The following is a 14,674-nucleotide window of genomic DNA, read 5'->3' on the forward strand; positions in this document are numbered from 1 at the left end:
GCACCTGTACGTCCTTTCTCGGGTAAGGAGACCAAAACTGAACATAATACTCCAGGTGTGGCCTCACTAACACCTGATACAATTGCAGCATAACCTCCCTCGTCTTAAACTCCATCCCTCTAGCAATGAAGGACAAAAGTCCATTCGACTTCTTAATCACCTGTTGCACACGTGAACCAACTTTTTGCAACTCATGCACTAGCACACCCAGATCTCTCTGCATAGCGGCATGTTTTAATATTTTATCATTTAAATAATAATCCCTTTTGCTATTATTCCTACCAAAATGGATAACCTCACATTTGTCAACATTGTATTCCATCTACCAGACCCTAGCCCATTCACTTAACCTATCCAAATCCCTCTGCAGACTTCCAGTATCCTCTGCACTTTTTGCTTTACCACTCATCTTAGTGTTGTCTGCTAACTTGGACACATTGCACTTGGTCCCCAACTCCAAATCATCTATGTAAATTGTGAAGAATTGTGGGCCCAACACTGAACCCTGAGGGAGACCACTAGCTACTGATTGCCAACCAGAGAAACACCCATTAATCCCCACTCTTTGCTTTCCATTAATTAACCAATCCTCTATCCTTGCTACTACGTTACCTTTAATGCCATGCATCTTTATCTTGTAACATACAGCACAGAACAGGCCCTTCGGCCCTCGATGTTACGCCGAGCGTTGTCCAAAACCAAGATCAAGCTATCCCACTCCCTGTCATTGTGGTGTGCTCCATGTGCCTATCCAATAACCGCTTGAAAGTTCCTAAAGTGTCCGACTCCACTATCACAGAAGGCAGTCCATTCCACACCCTAACCACTCTCTGAGTAAAGAACCTACCTCGGACATCCCTCCTATATCTCCCACATTTGACTCGAGATGTAAACAAGCTGGACAAATATAATATGATAGGATTTCTTTTTATTTCTAATTATTTGTCTACGGTGAAAGTATTTGCACATTGTATGTAGACGGCTTCATTCAGGAACCCTGCATCACTCCTCCATCCTTCCAGCTCGCTCAGCAAACCACCCAGTTCAGTATTCATCATTGAAAGGATACTCAGGGTGATCTTTCCACCTACAGCATTGGAAGAGAAGTGATGGATTAGGATAAGGCAACAAGATAAAACCAAAGGTAGACTGAGCTCCACCATGAACACAGATCGCACAGCTGAGCCACGTAGTCCTGATTTGCTCAGTTTTTCATTGGCAGCTGCTGAATGGTAATAAACATTGGCCTCGGTGCCAATGGAGAAGGTGGAAGGAACATCAACGGTTATCCAGTGATTGTGAATGGAAAATGTTGTTGGAGGATGAGATTCTTAGAACTGGGGTCGGATGAAATCAGTCTACTTATATTGAACAGAATCACAGCAAATGGAGTATTGCTCCCCTGAGCCATCAGGGTTGGGTGTGGTTGACCAGTAATAATAATTTTGCTTTTAAACAGATTGAGGCTGTAGTTAAAGTGAAGGTAATGTTCTGGACACGAGAGACTTACATGAGTAGTTGGACATATCGTTCATTCCTATTGAGAGCGCTGATCAGCTTAATTTCTTCATTTGTCAAAGAAAAGTCAAAAATCTAAGAAATAGGAAAAACGAAAATCGAGCAATGAGGAGAACAAGGACGACAGCCTTTTAAAAAATTTTAATTTTCTAATTAATTAACGCAATATCAGTTAGGGGTGCAGTGCTCTGACTGAGATGTGGCAGGTCCGGGAGGCTTCCAGCGTCCCGGATGACTTCATCTGCAGAAAGTGCACCCAACTGGATCTCCTCACAGACCGCATGGTTCGGTTGGAGCAGCAGTTGGATGCACTTAGGAGCATGCAGGTGGCGGAAAGCATCATAGATAGCAGTTATATAAATGTGGTCTCACCCAAGGGTTAGGCAGAAAGATGGGTGACCACCAGTCAGCGCAGGAATCCCCTGTGGTTGTCCCCCTCTCAAACAGGTATACCCCTTTGGATACTGTCGGGGGGAATAGCCAATCAGGGGAAAACAGCAGCAGCCAGAGCAGTGGCACCACGGCTGGCTCTGATGTTCAGAAGGGAGGGTCAAAGCGCAGAAGAGCAATAGTCATAGGGGACTCTATAGTCAGGGGCACAGATAGGCGCTTCTGTGGACGTGAAAGAGACTCAAGGATGGTATGTTGCCTCCCTGGTGCCAGGGTCCAGGATGTCTCAGAATGGGTAGCGGGCATCCTGAAGGGGGAGGGCAAATAGGCAGAGGTCGTTGTATATATTGGTACTAACGACATAGGCAGGAAGGGGCATGAGGTCCTGCAGCAGGTGTTCAGGGAGCTTGGCAGAAAGTTAAAAGACAGGACCTCTAGGGTTGTAATTACTCCCTGTGCCACGTGCCAGTGAGGCTGGAAATAGAAAGATAGAACAGCTAAACACGTGGCTAAACAGCTGATGTAGGAGGGAGGGCTTCAGTTATCTGGACCACTGGGAGCTATTCCGGGCAGGTGTGACCTGTGTAAGAAGGGTTGCATCTAAACTGGCGAGGCATAAATATCCTGGCCGCGAGGTTTGCTAGTGTCACACAGGAGGGTTTAAACTAGTATGGCAGGGGGATGGGTACCAGAGCAATAGGTCAGAAGGTGACAACATTGAGGGAGAACTGGGAAATAGGTCCACTATGGCTCTGAGGAAGAGCAGACAGGGAGATTTTGCTGAAAACAGCAGGACTGGTGGCCTGAAGTGCATATGAAGAGCAGTATGGTAGCACAGTGGTTAGCACTGTTGCTTCACAGTGCCTGGGTCCCAGGTTCGATTCCCGGCTTGGGTCACTGTCTGTTTGCAGTCTGCACGTTCTCCCGTGTCTGCGTGGGTTTCCTCCGGGTGCTCCGGTTTCCTCCCAGAGTCCTGTGGTGGTTAGGTTGATTGGCCATGCTAAATTGCCCCTTAGTGTCCAATAAATGGTTAAGTGGGGTTATGGGGATAGGGTGGAGGTGTGGGGATAGGGTGGAGGTGTGGGGCTTAGGTAGGGTGCTCTTTCCAAGGGCCGGTGTAGACTTGATGGGCTGAATGGCCACCTTCTGCACTGCTTGGATTAGTACTTGGAACTATGATGTTGCTGCCATTACAGAGACCTGGTTGAGGGAAGGACAGGATTGGCAGCTAAACATTCCAGGATTTAGATGTTTCAGGTGGGATAGAGGGGGATGTAAAAGGGGTGGAGGAGTTGTGCTACTGGTTCGGGAGAATATCACAGCTGTACTGCGGGAGGACACCTCAGAGGGCAGCAAGACTATATGGGTAGAGATCAGGAATAAGAAGGGTGCAGTCACAGTGTTGGAGGTTTACTACAGGCCTCCCAATAGCCAGTGGGCGATAGAGGATCAGATAGTAGACAGATTTTGGAAAGGAGTAAAAGCAACAGGGTTGTTGTGATGGGACACTTTAAATTCCCCAATATTGATTGGGACTCACTTAGTGCTAGAAGCTTGGGTGGGGCAGAGTTTGTAAGGAGCATCCAGGAGGGCTTCTTAAAACAATATGTTGATAGTTCAACTAGGGAAGGGGCTGTACTGGACCTGATATTGGGGAATGAGCCCGGCCAGGTGGTAGAAGCTTCAGTAGGGGAGCATTTCTAGAGTAGTGACCATAATTCAGTAAGTTTTAAAGTGCTGGTGGACAAGGATAAGAGTGGTCCTAGGGCGAATGTGCGAAATTGGGGGAAGGCTAATTATAACAATATTAGGCGGGAACTGAAGAACATAGATTGAGGGCAGATGTTTGAGAGTAAATCAACATCTGACATGTGGGAGGCTTTCAAATGTCAGTTGAAAGGAATTCAAGACTAGCATGTTCCTGTGAGGAAGAAGGATAAATATAGCAAATTTTGGGATCCTTGCATAACGAGAGATATTGTAGGCCTCGTCAAAAAGAAAAAGGAGGCATTTTTCAGGGCTAGAAGGCTGGGAACAGAGGAAGTCTGTGTGGAATGTAAGGAAAGTAGGAAGGAACTTAAGCAAGGAGTCAGGAGGGCTAAAAGGGGTCACAAAAAGTCATTGGCAAATAGGGTTAAGGAAAATCCCAAGGCTTTTTACACATACATAAAATAAAGAGGGTAGCCAAGGAAAGGGTTGGCCCACTGATGGACACGGGAGGGAATCTATGTGTAGAGCCAGAGGAAATGGGTGAGATACAAAATGAATACTTGGCATCAGAATTCACCAAAGAGAAGGAATTGGTGGATGTTGAGTCTGGAGAAGGGTGTGTAGATAACCTGGGTCACATTGAGATCCAAAAAGGCGAGGTGTTGGGCGTCTTGAAAAATATTAAGGTGGATAAGCCCCCAGGGCCTGATGGGATCTACCACAGAATACTGAAGGAAGCAAGAGAGGAAATTACTGAGGCCTTGACAGAAATCTTTGAATCCTCAGGTGATGTCCCGGAGGACTGGAGAATAGAGAATAGCCATATGTTGTTCCTTGGTTTTAGAAGGGTCGCAAGGATAATCCAGGGAATTACAGGCCAGTAAGCCTTACGTCAGTGGTAGGGAAATTACAGAAGAGAATTCTTTGAGACAGGATCTACTCCCATTTGGAAACAAGTGGCCGTATTAGCGAGAGACAGCACGGTTTTGTGAAGGGGAGGTCATGTCTCACTAACGTGATAGAAAGTTTCGAGGAGGTCACGAAGATGATTGATGCAGGTACGGCAGTGGATGTTGTCTATATGGACTTCAGTAAGGACTTTGACAAGGTCCCTCATGGCAGACTGGTACAAAAGGTGAAGTCCCATGGGATCAGAGGTGAGTTGGCAAGGTGGATACAGAACTGACTAGGTCATAGAAGGCAGAGAGTAGCAATGGAAGGGTGCTTTTCTGATCGGAGGGCTATGACTAATGGTGTTCCGCAGGGATCAGTGCTGGGAACTTTGCTGTTCGTAGTCTATATAAATGATTTGGAGGAAAATGTAACTGGTCTAATCAGTAAGTTTGCGGACGACACAAAGGTTGGTGGAATTGCGGATAGCGATGAGGACTGTCAGAGGCTACAGCAGGATTTAGATCGTTTGGAGACTTGGGTGGCGAGATGGCAGATGGAGTTTAATCCGGACAAATGTGAGGTACTGCATTTTGGAAGGTCTAATACAGGTAGGGAATATACAGTGAATGGTAGAACCCTCAAGTGTATTGACAGTCAGTCCACAGGTCACTGAAAGGGGCAACACAGGTGGAGAAGGTAATCAAGAAGGCATACGGCATGCTTGCCTTAATTGGCTGGGGCAGTGAGTATAAAAATTGGCAAGTCATGTTGCAGCTATATAGAACCTTAGTTTGGCCACACTTGGAATATAGTTTTCAATTCTGGTCACCACACTACCAGAAGGGTGTGGAGGCTTTAGAGAGGGTGCAGAAGAGATTTACCAGGATGTTGCCTGGTATGGAGGGCATTAGCTATGAGAGGTTGAATAAACTTGGTTTGTTCTCACTGGAACGAAGGAGGTTGAGGGGCGACCTGATAGAGGTCTACAAAATTATGAGAGGCATAGACAGAGTGAATAGTCAGAGACGTTTTCCCAGGGTAGAGGGGTCAATTAGTGGGGGGCATTGGTTAAAAGTGCGAGGGGCAAGGTTTAGAGGTGATGTACGAGGTAAGTTTTTTACACAGAAGGTAGTGGGTGCCTGGAACTCGTTACTGGAGGAGGTGGTGGAAGCAGGGACGATTGTGACGTTTAAAGGGCATCTTGACAAATACATGAATAGGATGGGAATAGAGGGATACGGACCCAGGAAGTGTAGAAGATTGTAGTTTAGACGGGCATCATGGTCGACGCAGACTTGGAGGGCCGAAGGGCCTGTTCCTGTGTTGCACTTTTCTTTGTTTCTTTGAAAGCCAGATTGATACTGGTTAACAGTTACTGGATCTGCTGGAACCTCTCAAATTGTTTATTGCTTTGATGGGTTTTCAACCTGATCCGACAACAGATCTCACTCCTTATCCAACTCGGACTGAGGTGTGATAACAAAGTATTGCGGGGGGGTGGGGGGGGGGGGAGGGCGGAGAGTAGCAGCAACAGAGTGAGAAAGTCAAGAATTTGGAGTAAGTGGGAATATGGTGCAGAGGGGCCAGAAGCTGTTACTTTCTTCAACTCCAATACTTATAGTGGAAGCTTGAGGCAGGAAGAATTAAAAACTTTTGCCTGCTTGGTTTAAACTAGGATCGAAGACAAGAAATAAACCTCACAGTTAACAAAAAACAAGGATATAAAATAATCCAATTAAAGATATAGCAGAACAGGACAGATGCCGAAATCACAGAATTATTATGGCCATTTGGCCCACCATGTCTGTACCAGCTCTCGAAACAAACATCATGACTTAGTGCCATTCCCCTGTCATTTCTATTTATCCCTGCATATTGTTTCTATTCAAACAATCATCTCATACCTATTGAATGCCTCAACAGAACCTGCCTTCACCACACTTTCAGGTAGTGTATTTCAATCCCCAACCACTCGTTGCGTGAAAAAGATTTTTCGCTCACCACATGTGCTTTTACAAATCACTTCAAATATGTGCCCTCTCATACTTGATCTTTTACAAGCAATAACAGCTTGTCTCCATCTACTCTGTCCAGCCCCCTCGTGATTTTTGACATCTTTATCAAATCTTAGCCTTCTTATCTCCAAGGAGAACCGTCCCAGCATAGAAGATAGAACTGTACAGCACAGTGCAGGCCCTTCGGCCCACGATATTGTGCCGGACTAGTCTGAAACTAAGATCAAATCAACCTACTCCCAATCATTCTAGTGCACTCCATATGCCTATCCAATAACCGCTTGAAAGTTCCTAAAGTGTCCGACTCCACTACCACAGCTGGGACTGCGTTCCACGCCCCAACCGAGAACCTACCTCTGAAATCCCTCCTATATCTTCCACCATCAACTTTATAGTTATGCCCCCTCGTAACAGCTACATCCACCCGAGGAAAAAGTCGCTGAACGTCCACTCTATCTATCCCTCTCATCATCTTATAACACCTCAATTAAGTCACCTCTCATCCTCCTTCGCTGAAATGAGAAAATCCCGAGCTCCCTCAACCTTTCCTCATAAGACCCACCCACCAATCCAGGCAGCATCCTGGTAAATCTCCTTTGCCCCCTTTCCAATGCTTCCACATCCTTCCTATAATGATGTGACCAGAACTGCACACAATACTCCAAATGCGGTCTAACCAAGATCCTGAACAGTTGCAACATAACCTCACGGCTCTTAAACTCAATCCCCTGTTAATAAATGCTAACACACTATAGGCTTTCTTCACGGCTCTATCCACTTGGTGGCAACTTTCAGAGATCTAGGGACATGAACTCCGAGATCTCTCTGCTCCTCCACATTCTTCAGAACCCTGCCGTTAACCCTGTAATCCACATTCAAATTTGTCCTACCAAAATGAATCATCTCACACTTATCAGGGTTGAACTCCATCTGCCACTTTTCAACCCAGCTCTGCATCCTATCAATGTCTCTTTGCAGCCTACAACAGCCCTCCACATTATCCACTACTCCACCAATCTTGGTGTCATCAGCAAATTTACTAACCCAACCTTCAACTCCATCATCCAAGTCATTGATAAAAATCACAAATAGCAGAGGACCCAGCACTGATCCCCATGGTAGACCGTTGGTGACAGGGCTCCCGGTTGAAAATTTACCATCTACCACCACCCTCTGTCTTCTATGTGATAGCCAGTTACTGATCCAATCTGCCAAATTTTCCTCTATGCCATGCCTCCTTACTTTCTGCATGAGCCGACCATGGGGCACCTTATCAAATGCCTTGCTAAAATCCATGTATACAACATCAACTGCTCTACCTTCATCTATGTACTTAGCTACCTCCTCAAAGAATACAATCAAACTTGTGAGGCAAAACAAAATTTCTAACACATCTTCCTTCCGAATATCTACCTGTTCCAGCCTATCAGCCTGTATCGCACTATCCTCCTCAACAACATGGCCCCTCTCCTTTATGAAAACTGAAGAAAAGTAATCATTTAGGGCCTCTCCTATATCTTCAGACTCCATGCACAGGTTCCCACTACTGTCCTTGACCGGCCCTAACTTCACCTTGGTCATTCTTGTATTCCTCGCATAAGTGTAAAAAGCTTGGGGGCCTTCCTTGATCCTACCCGTCAAGGACTTCTCATGCCCCCTCCTAGCTCTCCTAAGCCCTTTCTTGAGCTTCTTTCTAGCTGTCTTGTATCCCTCAAGTGCCCTAACTCAACCTTGTTTTCTCATCCTCACATAAGCCCCCTTCTTCCTCTTGACAAGACATTCAACCTCTTTTGTAAACCATGGTTCTCTCACTCGGCCATTTCCTCCCTGCCTGACAGGGACATACCTATCAAGGACACGCAGTATTTGCTCCTTGAACAAGCTCCACTTTTCATTTGTTCCTTTCCCTGACAGTTTCTGTTCTCATCTTATGCTCCCTAATTCTTGCCTAATCACATCATAATTAGCTCTCCCCCAATGATAAACCTTGCCCTGCCGTATGGCCCAATCCCTCTCCATTGCAAAAGTGAAAGACACCGAATTGTGGTCATTATCTCCAAAGTGCTCTCCCACAACCAAATCTAACACATGGCCCGATTCATTACCCAGTACCAAATCCAATGGGGCCCCGCCTCTTGTCGCTCTATCCATATATTGTGTGAGGAAACCCTCCTGCACACACTGGATAAAAACAGCCCCATCCAAACTATTCGAATTATAGAGGTTCCAATCAATATTTGGAAAGTTAAAGTCACCCATGACAACTGACCTGTGACTACCGCATCTATCCAAAATCTGCATTGCAAACTTTTCCTCCACATCTCTGTTACTGTTTGGGGGCCGATAGAAAACTCCTAACAAAGTGACCACTCCTTTCCTATTTCTAACTTCAGCCCACAGTACCTCGGTAGTCAGATCCTCCTCAAACTGCCTTTCTGCAGCCATTATACAATCCTTGATTAACAATGCTACTCCTCCACCTCTTTTACCACCTTCCCTAATCTTACTGAAACATCTAAACCCCGGAACCTCCAACAACCATTCCTGCCCCTGTTCTATCCACATCTCCGTGATGGCCACAACATCACAGTCCCAGGTACCAATCCATGCTTCAAGCTCACCAACCTTTTCCTGAGACTCCAGGATGGTATGTTGCCTCCCTGGTGCAAGGGTCAAGGATGTATCGGAGCGGCTGCAGGACGTTCTGGGTGGGTTGGGGGGGGGGGGTGAACAGCCAGCTGTGCATGAGGTCCTTCAAGCTGAATTCAGGGAGTTAGGATTTAAACTAAAAAGTAGGACCTCAAAGGTAGTAATCTCAGGATTGCTACCTGTGCCATGAGCTAGTCCGAGTAGGAATCTCAGGATAGATAGGATGAATGCGTGGCTCGAGAGATGGTGCAAGAGGGAGGGATTCAAATTCCTGAGGCATTAGAACCGGTTCTGGGGAGAGGGGACCAGTACAAACCGGATAGTCTGCACCTGGGCAGGACTGGAACTGATGTTCTGGGGGAGCGGGGGGGGTTGCTAGAGCTGTTGTGAGGGTTTAAACTAATGTGGCAGGGGGATGGGACCCAATGCAGGAAATTGGAAGATAGTAAAACAGGGACAGAAACAAAAGGCAGTAAGGGGGAAAATGTAAGGCTGAGAAGGCATAGTGTCAAAAATCAAAAGCGGCGACAGTACAAGGTACAGTGACTGAGGGGAGCTCAGTGAATAGGCCCAGTAATACTAAAAGGAATAAAACGGGAAGTAAAGCATAAATGGTAAGCGACCAAATAGTAAGCATAAATGGTAAGTTACATGAAGATATGGTTCAACGACAAGGAAAATGAGGAGATAAGAGCAAATATAACTGAGGAGAGGTTACTGATCGAGGTGTTAAGATTCAAAACATAGAACATTACAACGCAGTACAGGCCCAGCGTCCCTCGATGTTGCGCCGACCTGTGAAACCACTCTAAAGCCCATCTACACTATTCCCTTATTGTCCATATGTCTATCCAATGACCATTTGAATGTCCTTGGTGTTGGCAAGTCCACTACTGTTGCAGGCAGGGCATTCCACGCCCTTACTACTCGCTGAGTAAAGAACCGACCTCTGACATCTGTCTCCCCTCAATTTAAAGGTATGTCCCCTTGTGCTAGACATCACAATCCGAGGAAAAAGGCACTCACTGTCCACCCTATCCAATCCTCTGATCATCTTGTATGCCTCAATTAAGTCACCTCTTAACCGTCTCTCTAACGAAAACATCCTCAAGTTCCTCAGCCTTTCCTCATAAGATCATCCCTCCATACCAGGCACCATTCTGGTAAATCTCCTCTGCACCCTTTCCAATGCTTCCACATCCTTCCTATAATGCGGCGACCAGAATTGCACGCAATACTCCAAATGCGGCCGCACCAGAGTGTTGTATAGCTGCAACATGACCTCATGGCTCCTAAACTCAATCCCTCTACCAATAAAAGCTAACACACAGTACGCCTTCTTAACAACTCTCTCAACCTGAGTGGCAACTTTCAGGGATCTATGTACATGGACACCGAGATCTCTCTGCTCATCCACACTGCCAAGAATCTTACCATTAGCCCAGTACTCAGTCTTCCTGTTATTCCTTCCAAAATGAATCACCTCACACTTTTCTGCATTAAACTCCATTTGCCACCTCTCAGCCCAGCGCTGCAGCTTATCTATGTCCCTCTGTAACTTGTAACATCCTTCCGCACTGTCCACAACTCCACCAACTTTAGTGTCATCTGCAAATTTACTCACACATCCTTCTACGCCCTCCTCCAGGTCATTTATAAAAATGACAAACAGCAGTGGCCCCAAAACAGATCCTTGTGGTACACCACTAGTAACTGGACTCCAGTCTGAACATTTCCCATCAACCACCACCCTTTGCCTTCTTCCAGCTAGCCAATGTCTGATCCAAACTGCTAAATCACCCTGAATCCCATGCCTCCATAAAACAGAGGTATAAAAGCCAGCATCAGTACTTTACCTGAATGCTCATAGTATTCGGAATAAGGTAAATGAGTTGATGGCGCAAATCATCGTGAATGACTATGATTTAGTGGCCATTCCCGAAACATGGTTAAAGGATGGTCACGACTGGGAGTTAAATATCCAAGGGTATCAAACTATTCAGAAGGACAGAGTGGATGGTAAGGGAGGTGGTGTAGCTCTGTTATATAAGGATGACATCCGGGCAATAGTAAGTGATGACATCGGTGCTACGGAGGATCAGGTTGAATCCATTTGGGTGGAAATCAGGAATAGTAAGGCGAAAACGTAGTCTATAGGCCATCAAATAGTAACATTATAGTGGGGCAGGCAATAAACAAAGAAATAACTAATGCATGTGGAAATGGTACAGCAGTTATTATGGGGGATTTTAATCTACATGTCGATTGGTTTAACCAGGTCGGTCAAGGCAGCCTTGAGGAGGAGTTTATAGAATGTATCTACGATGGTTTCCTAGAACAGTATGTAATGGTACCGACGAGGGAACAAGCAGTCCTAGATCTGGTCCTGTGTAATGAGGCAGGATTGATTAATGATCTCATAGTTAGGGATCCTCTCGGAAGGAATATGGTGGAATTTAAAATGGAGGGTGAGAAGGTAAAATCAAACACAAGTGTTTTGTGCTTAATCAAAGGAGATTACAATGGGATGAGAGAAAAGCTAGCTAAGGTAGACTGGGAGCAAAGATTTTATGGTGAAACAGTTGAGGAACAGTGGAGAACCTTCCAAGCAATTTTTCACAGTGCTCAGCAAAGGTTTGTACCGACAAAAAGGAAGGACGGTAGAAAGAGGGAAAATCGACCGTGGATATCTAAGGAAATAAGGGAGAGTATCAAATCAAAGGAAAAAGCATACAAAGTGGCAAAGATTAGTAGGAGACTAGAGGACTGGGAAATCTTTAGGGGCACAGAATGCTACTAAAAAAGCTATAAAGTAGAGTAAGGTAGATTATGAGAGTAAACTTGCTCAGAATATAAAAACAGATAGTAAAAGTTTCTACAAATATATAAAACAAAAAAGAGTGGCTAAGGTACACATTGGTCCTTTAGAGGATGAGAAGGGAGATTTAATAATGGGAGATGAGAAAATGGCTGAGGAACTGAACAGGTTTTTTGGGTCGGTCTTCACAGTGGAAGACACAAATAACATGCCAGTGACTGATAGAAATGAGACTATGACAGGTGAGGACCTTGAGATGATTGTTATCACATAAGAACATAAGTCCATTAGAACATAAGAACTAGGAACAGGCGTAGGCCATCTGGCCCCTCGAGCCTGCTCCGCCATTCAACGAGATCATGGCTGATCTTTGTGGACTCAGCTCCACTCTCCGGCCCGTACACCATATCCCCGAATCCCTTTATTCTTTAGAACGGTATCTATCTTTTTCTTAAAAACGTTTAAAGAAGGAGTCTCAACTGCTTCACTGGGCAAGGAATTCCAGAGATTCATAATCTTTTGGGTGAAGAGGTTCCTCCTAAACTCGGTCCTAAATCTACTTCCCCTTATTTTGAGGCTATGCCCCCTAGTTCTGCTTTCCCCGACCAGTGGAAACAACCTGCCCGCATCTATCCTATCTATTCCCTTCATAATTTTATATGTTTCAATAAGATCCCCCCGCATCCTTCTAAACTCCAATGAGTACAGTCCCAGTCTACTCAACCTCTCGTCATAATCTAATCCCCTCAACTCTGGGATAAACCTAGTGAATCTCCTCTGCACTCCCTCCAGTGGCAATATGTCCTTTCTCAGGTAAGGAGACCAAAACTGAACACAATATTCCAGATGTGGCCTCACCAACACCTTTCCAATTGCAGAATAACCTCCCTAGTCTTGAACACTATCCCTCGAGCAATGAAAGACAAAACTCGATTAGACTTCTTAATCACCTGTTGCACCTGCACACCAACTTTTTGCGACTCGTGCACCAGCACACCCAGGTCCCTCTGCACAGCAGCATGTTATAACATCTTACCATTTAAATAATAATCCATTCTGCTGTTATTCCTCCCAAAATGGATAGCCTCACACTTGGCAACATTGAATTCCATCTGCCAGACCCTAGCCCATTCACCTAACCTATCCAAATCCTTCTGCAGACTTCCGGTATCCTCTGCATTTTTTGCTTTGCCACTCATCTTAGTGTCGTCTGCAAACTTTGCCACATTGCACTTGGTCCCCAACTCCAAATCATCTATGTAAATTGTGAACAACTGCGGGCCCAACACTGATCCTTGAGGGACCCCACTAGTTACATGTTGCCAACCAGAGAAACACCCATTTATCCCCACTCTCCGCTTTCTGTTAGTTAACCAATCCTCTACCCATGCTACCACTTTACCCTCAATGCCATGCATCTTTAGTTTATGCAGCAACCTTTTGTGTGGCACCTTGTCAAAAGCTTTCTGGAAATCCAGATATACCACATCCATTGGCTCCCCGTTATCTACTGCACTGGTAACGTCCTCAAACAAATCTACCAAATTAGTCAGACGCAACCTACCCTTTATGAACCCATGCTGCGTCTGCCCAATGGGACAATTTCCCTCCAGGGGCCCCGCTATTTCCTCCTTAATGATCGATTCCAGCATTTTCCCTACAACCGAAGTTAAGATTACCGGCCTATAATTACCCGCTTTCTGCCGACCTCCTTTTTTAAACAGTGGTGTCACGTTTGCTACTTTCCAATCCTCTGGGACCACCCCAGAGTCTAGTGAATTTTGATAAATTATCACTAGTGCGTTTACAATTTCCCTAGCCATCTCTTTGAACACTCTGGGATGCATCCCATCAGGAGACTTGACTACCTTTAGCCCCATTAGCTTGCCCAATACTGCCTCCTTAGTGATTATAATCATCTCAAGGTCCTCACCTATCATATCTTTATTTCCATCAGTCACTGGCATGTTATTTGTGTCTTCCACTGTGAAGACTGTCCCAAAAAAATCTGTTCAGCTCCTCAGCCATTTCCCTGTCTCCTATTATTAAATCTCCCTTCTCATCTTCCAAAGGACCAATATTTACCTTAGCCACTAAGGAGGTAGTGATGCGCAAGCTAATGGGGCTAAAGGTAGACAAGTCTCCTGGCCTTGATGGAATGCATCCCAGAGTGCTAAAAGAGATGGCTAGGGAAATTGCAAATGCACTAGTGATAATTTACCAAAATTCTCAAGACTCTGGGGTGGTCCTGGCAGATACCAGGCAGCACGGTAGCATTGTGGATAGCCAATTGCTTCACAGCTCCAGGGTCCCAGGTTCGATTCTGGCTTGGGTCACTGTCTGTGCGGAGTCTTCACATCCTCCCCGTGTGTGCGTGGGTTTCCTCCGGGTGCTCCGGTTTCCTCCCACAGTCCAAAGATGTGCAGTTTATGTGGATTGGCCATGATAAATTGCCCTTAGTGTCCAAAATTGCCCTTAGTGTTGGGATAGGGTGTTGACCTTGGGTAGGGTGCTCTTTCCAAGAGCCGGTGCAGACTCGATGGGCCAAATGGCCTCCTTCTGCACTGTAAATTCTATGATAATCTATGATTGGAAATTAGCAAACGTGACACCACTGTTTAAAAAAGGAGGTAGGCAGAAAGCGGGTAATTATAGGCCAGTGAGCTTAACTTCGGTAGTA

General features: G+C 45.6%; 1 protein-coding gene across 3 annotated transcripts in view; it reads right to left on the reverse strand.

Moving 5' to 3' along the window:
• Positions 1 to 911: 911 nt before the first annotated feature.
• Positions 912 to 14,674, reverse strand: part of LOC140396102 (aldo-keto reductase family 1 member D1-like) — a 155,061-nt gene continuing 141,298 nt past the window's right edge. For all 3 annotated transcript variants that reach the window (XM_072484214.1, XM_072484212.1, XM_072484215.1), the window contains 2 exons: positions 1,511 to 1,593; positions 912 to 1,087 (listed from right to left, as the gene is read on the reverse strand). In XM_072484214.1, coding sequence (XP_072340315.1) covers positions 1,045 to 1,087; positions 1,511 to 1,593 — 126 coding nt within the window. In that variant the 3' untranslated portion in view covers positions 912 to 1,044. The remainder of the gene's footprint in view (positions 1,088 to 1,510; positions 1,594 to 14,674) is intronic.

The sequence above is a fragment of the Scyliorhinus torazame genome, chromosome 19 (assembly GCF_047496885.1).
Source record: "Scyliorhinus torazame isolate Kashiwa2021f chromosome 19, sScyTor2.1, whole genome shotgun sequence".
Classification (NCBI taxonomy): domain Eukaryota; kingdom Metazoa; phylum Chordata; class Chondrichthyes; order Carcharhiniformes; family Scyliorhinidae; genus Scyliorhinus; species Scyliorhinus torazame.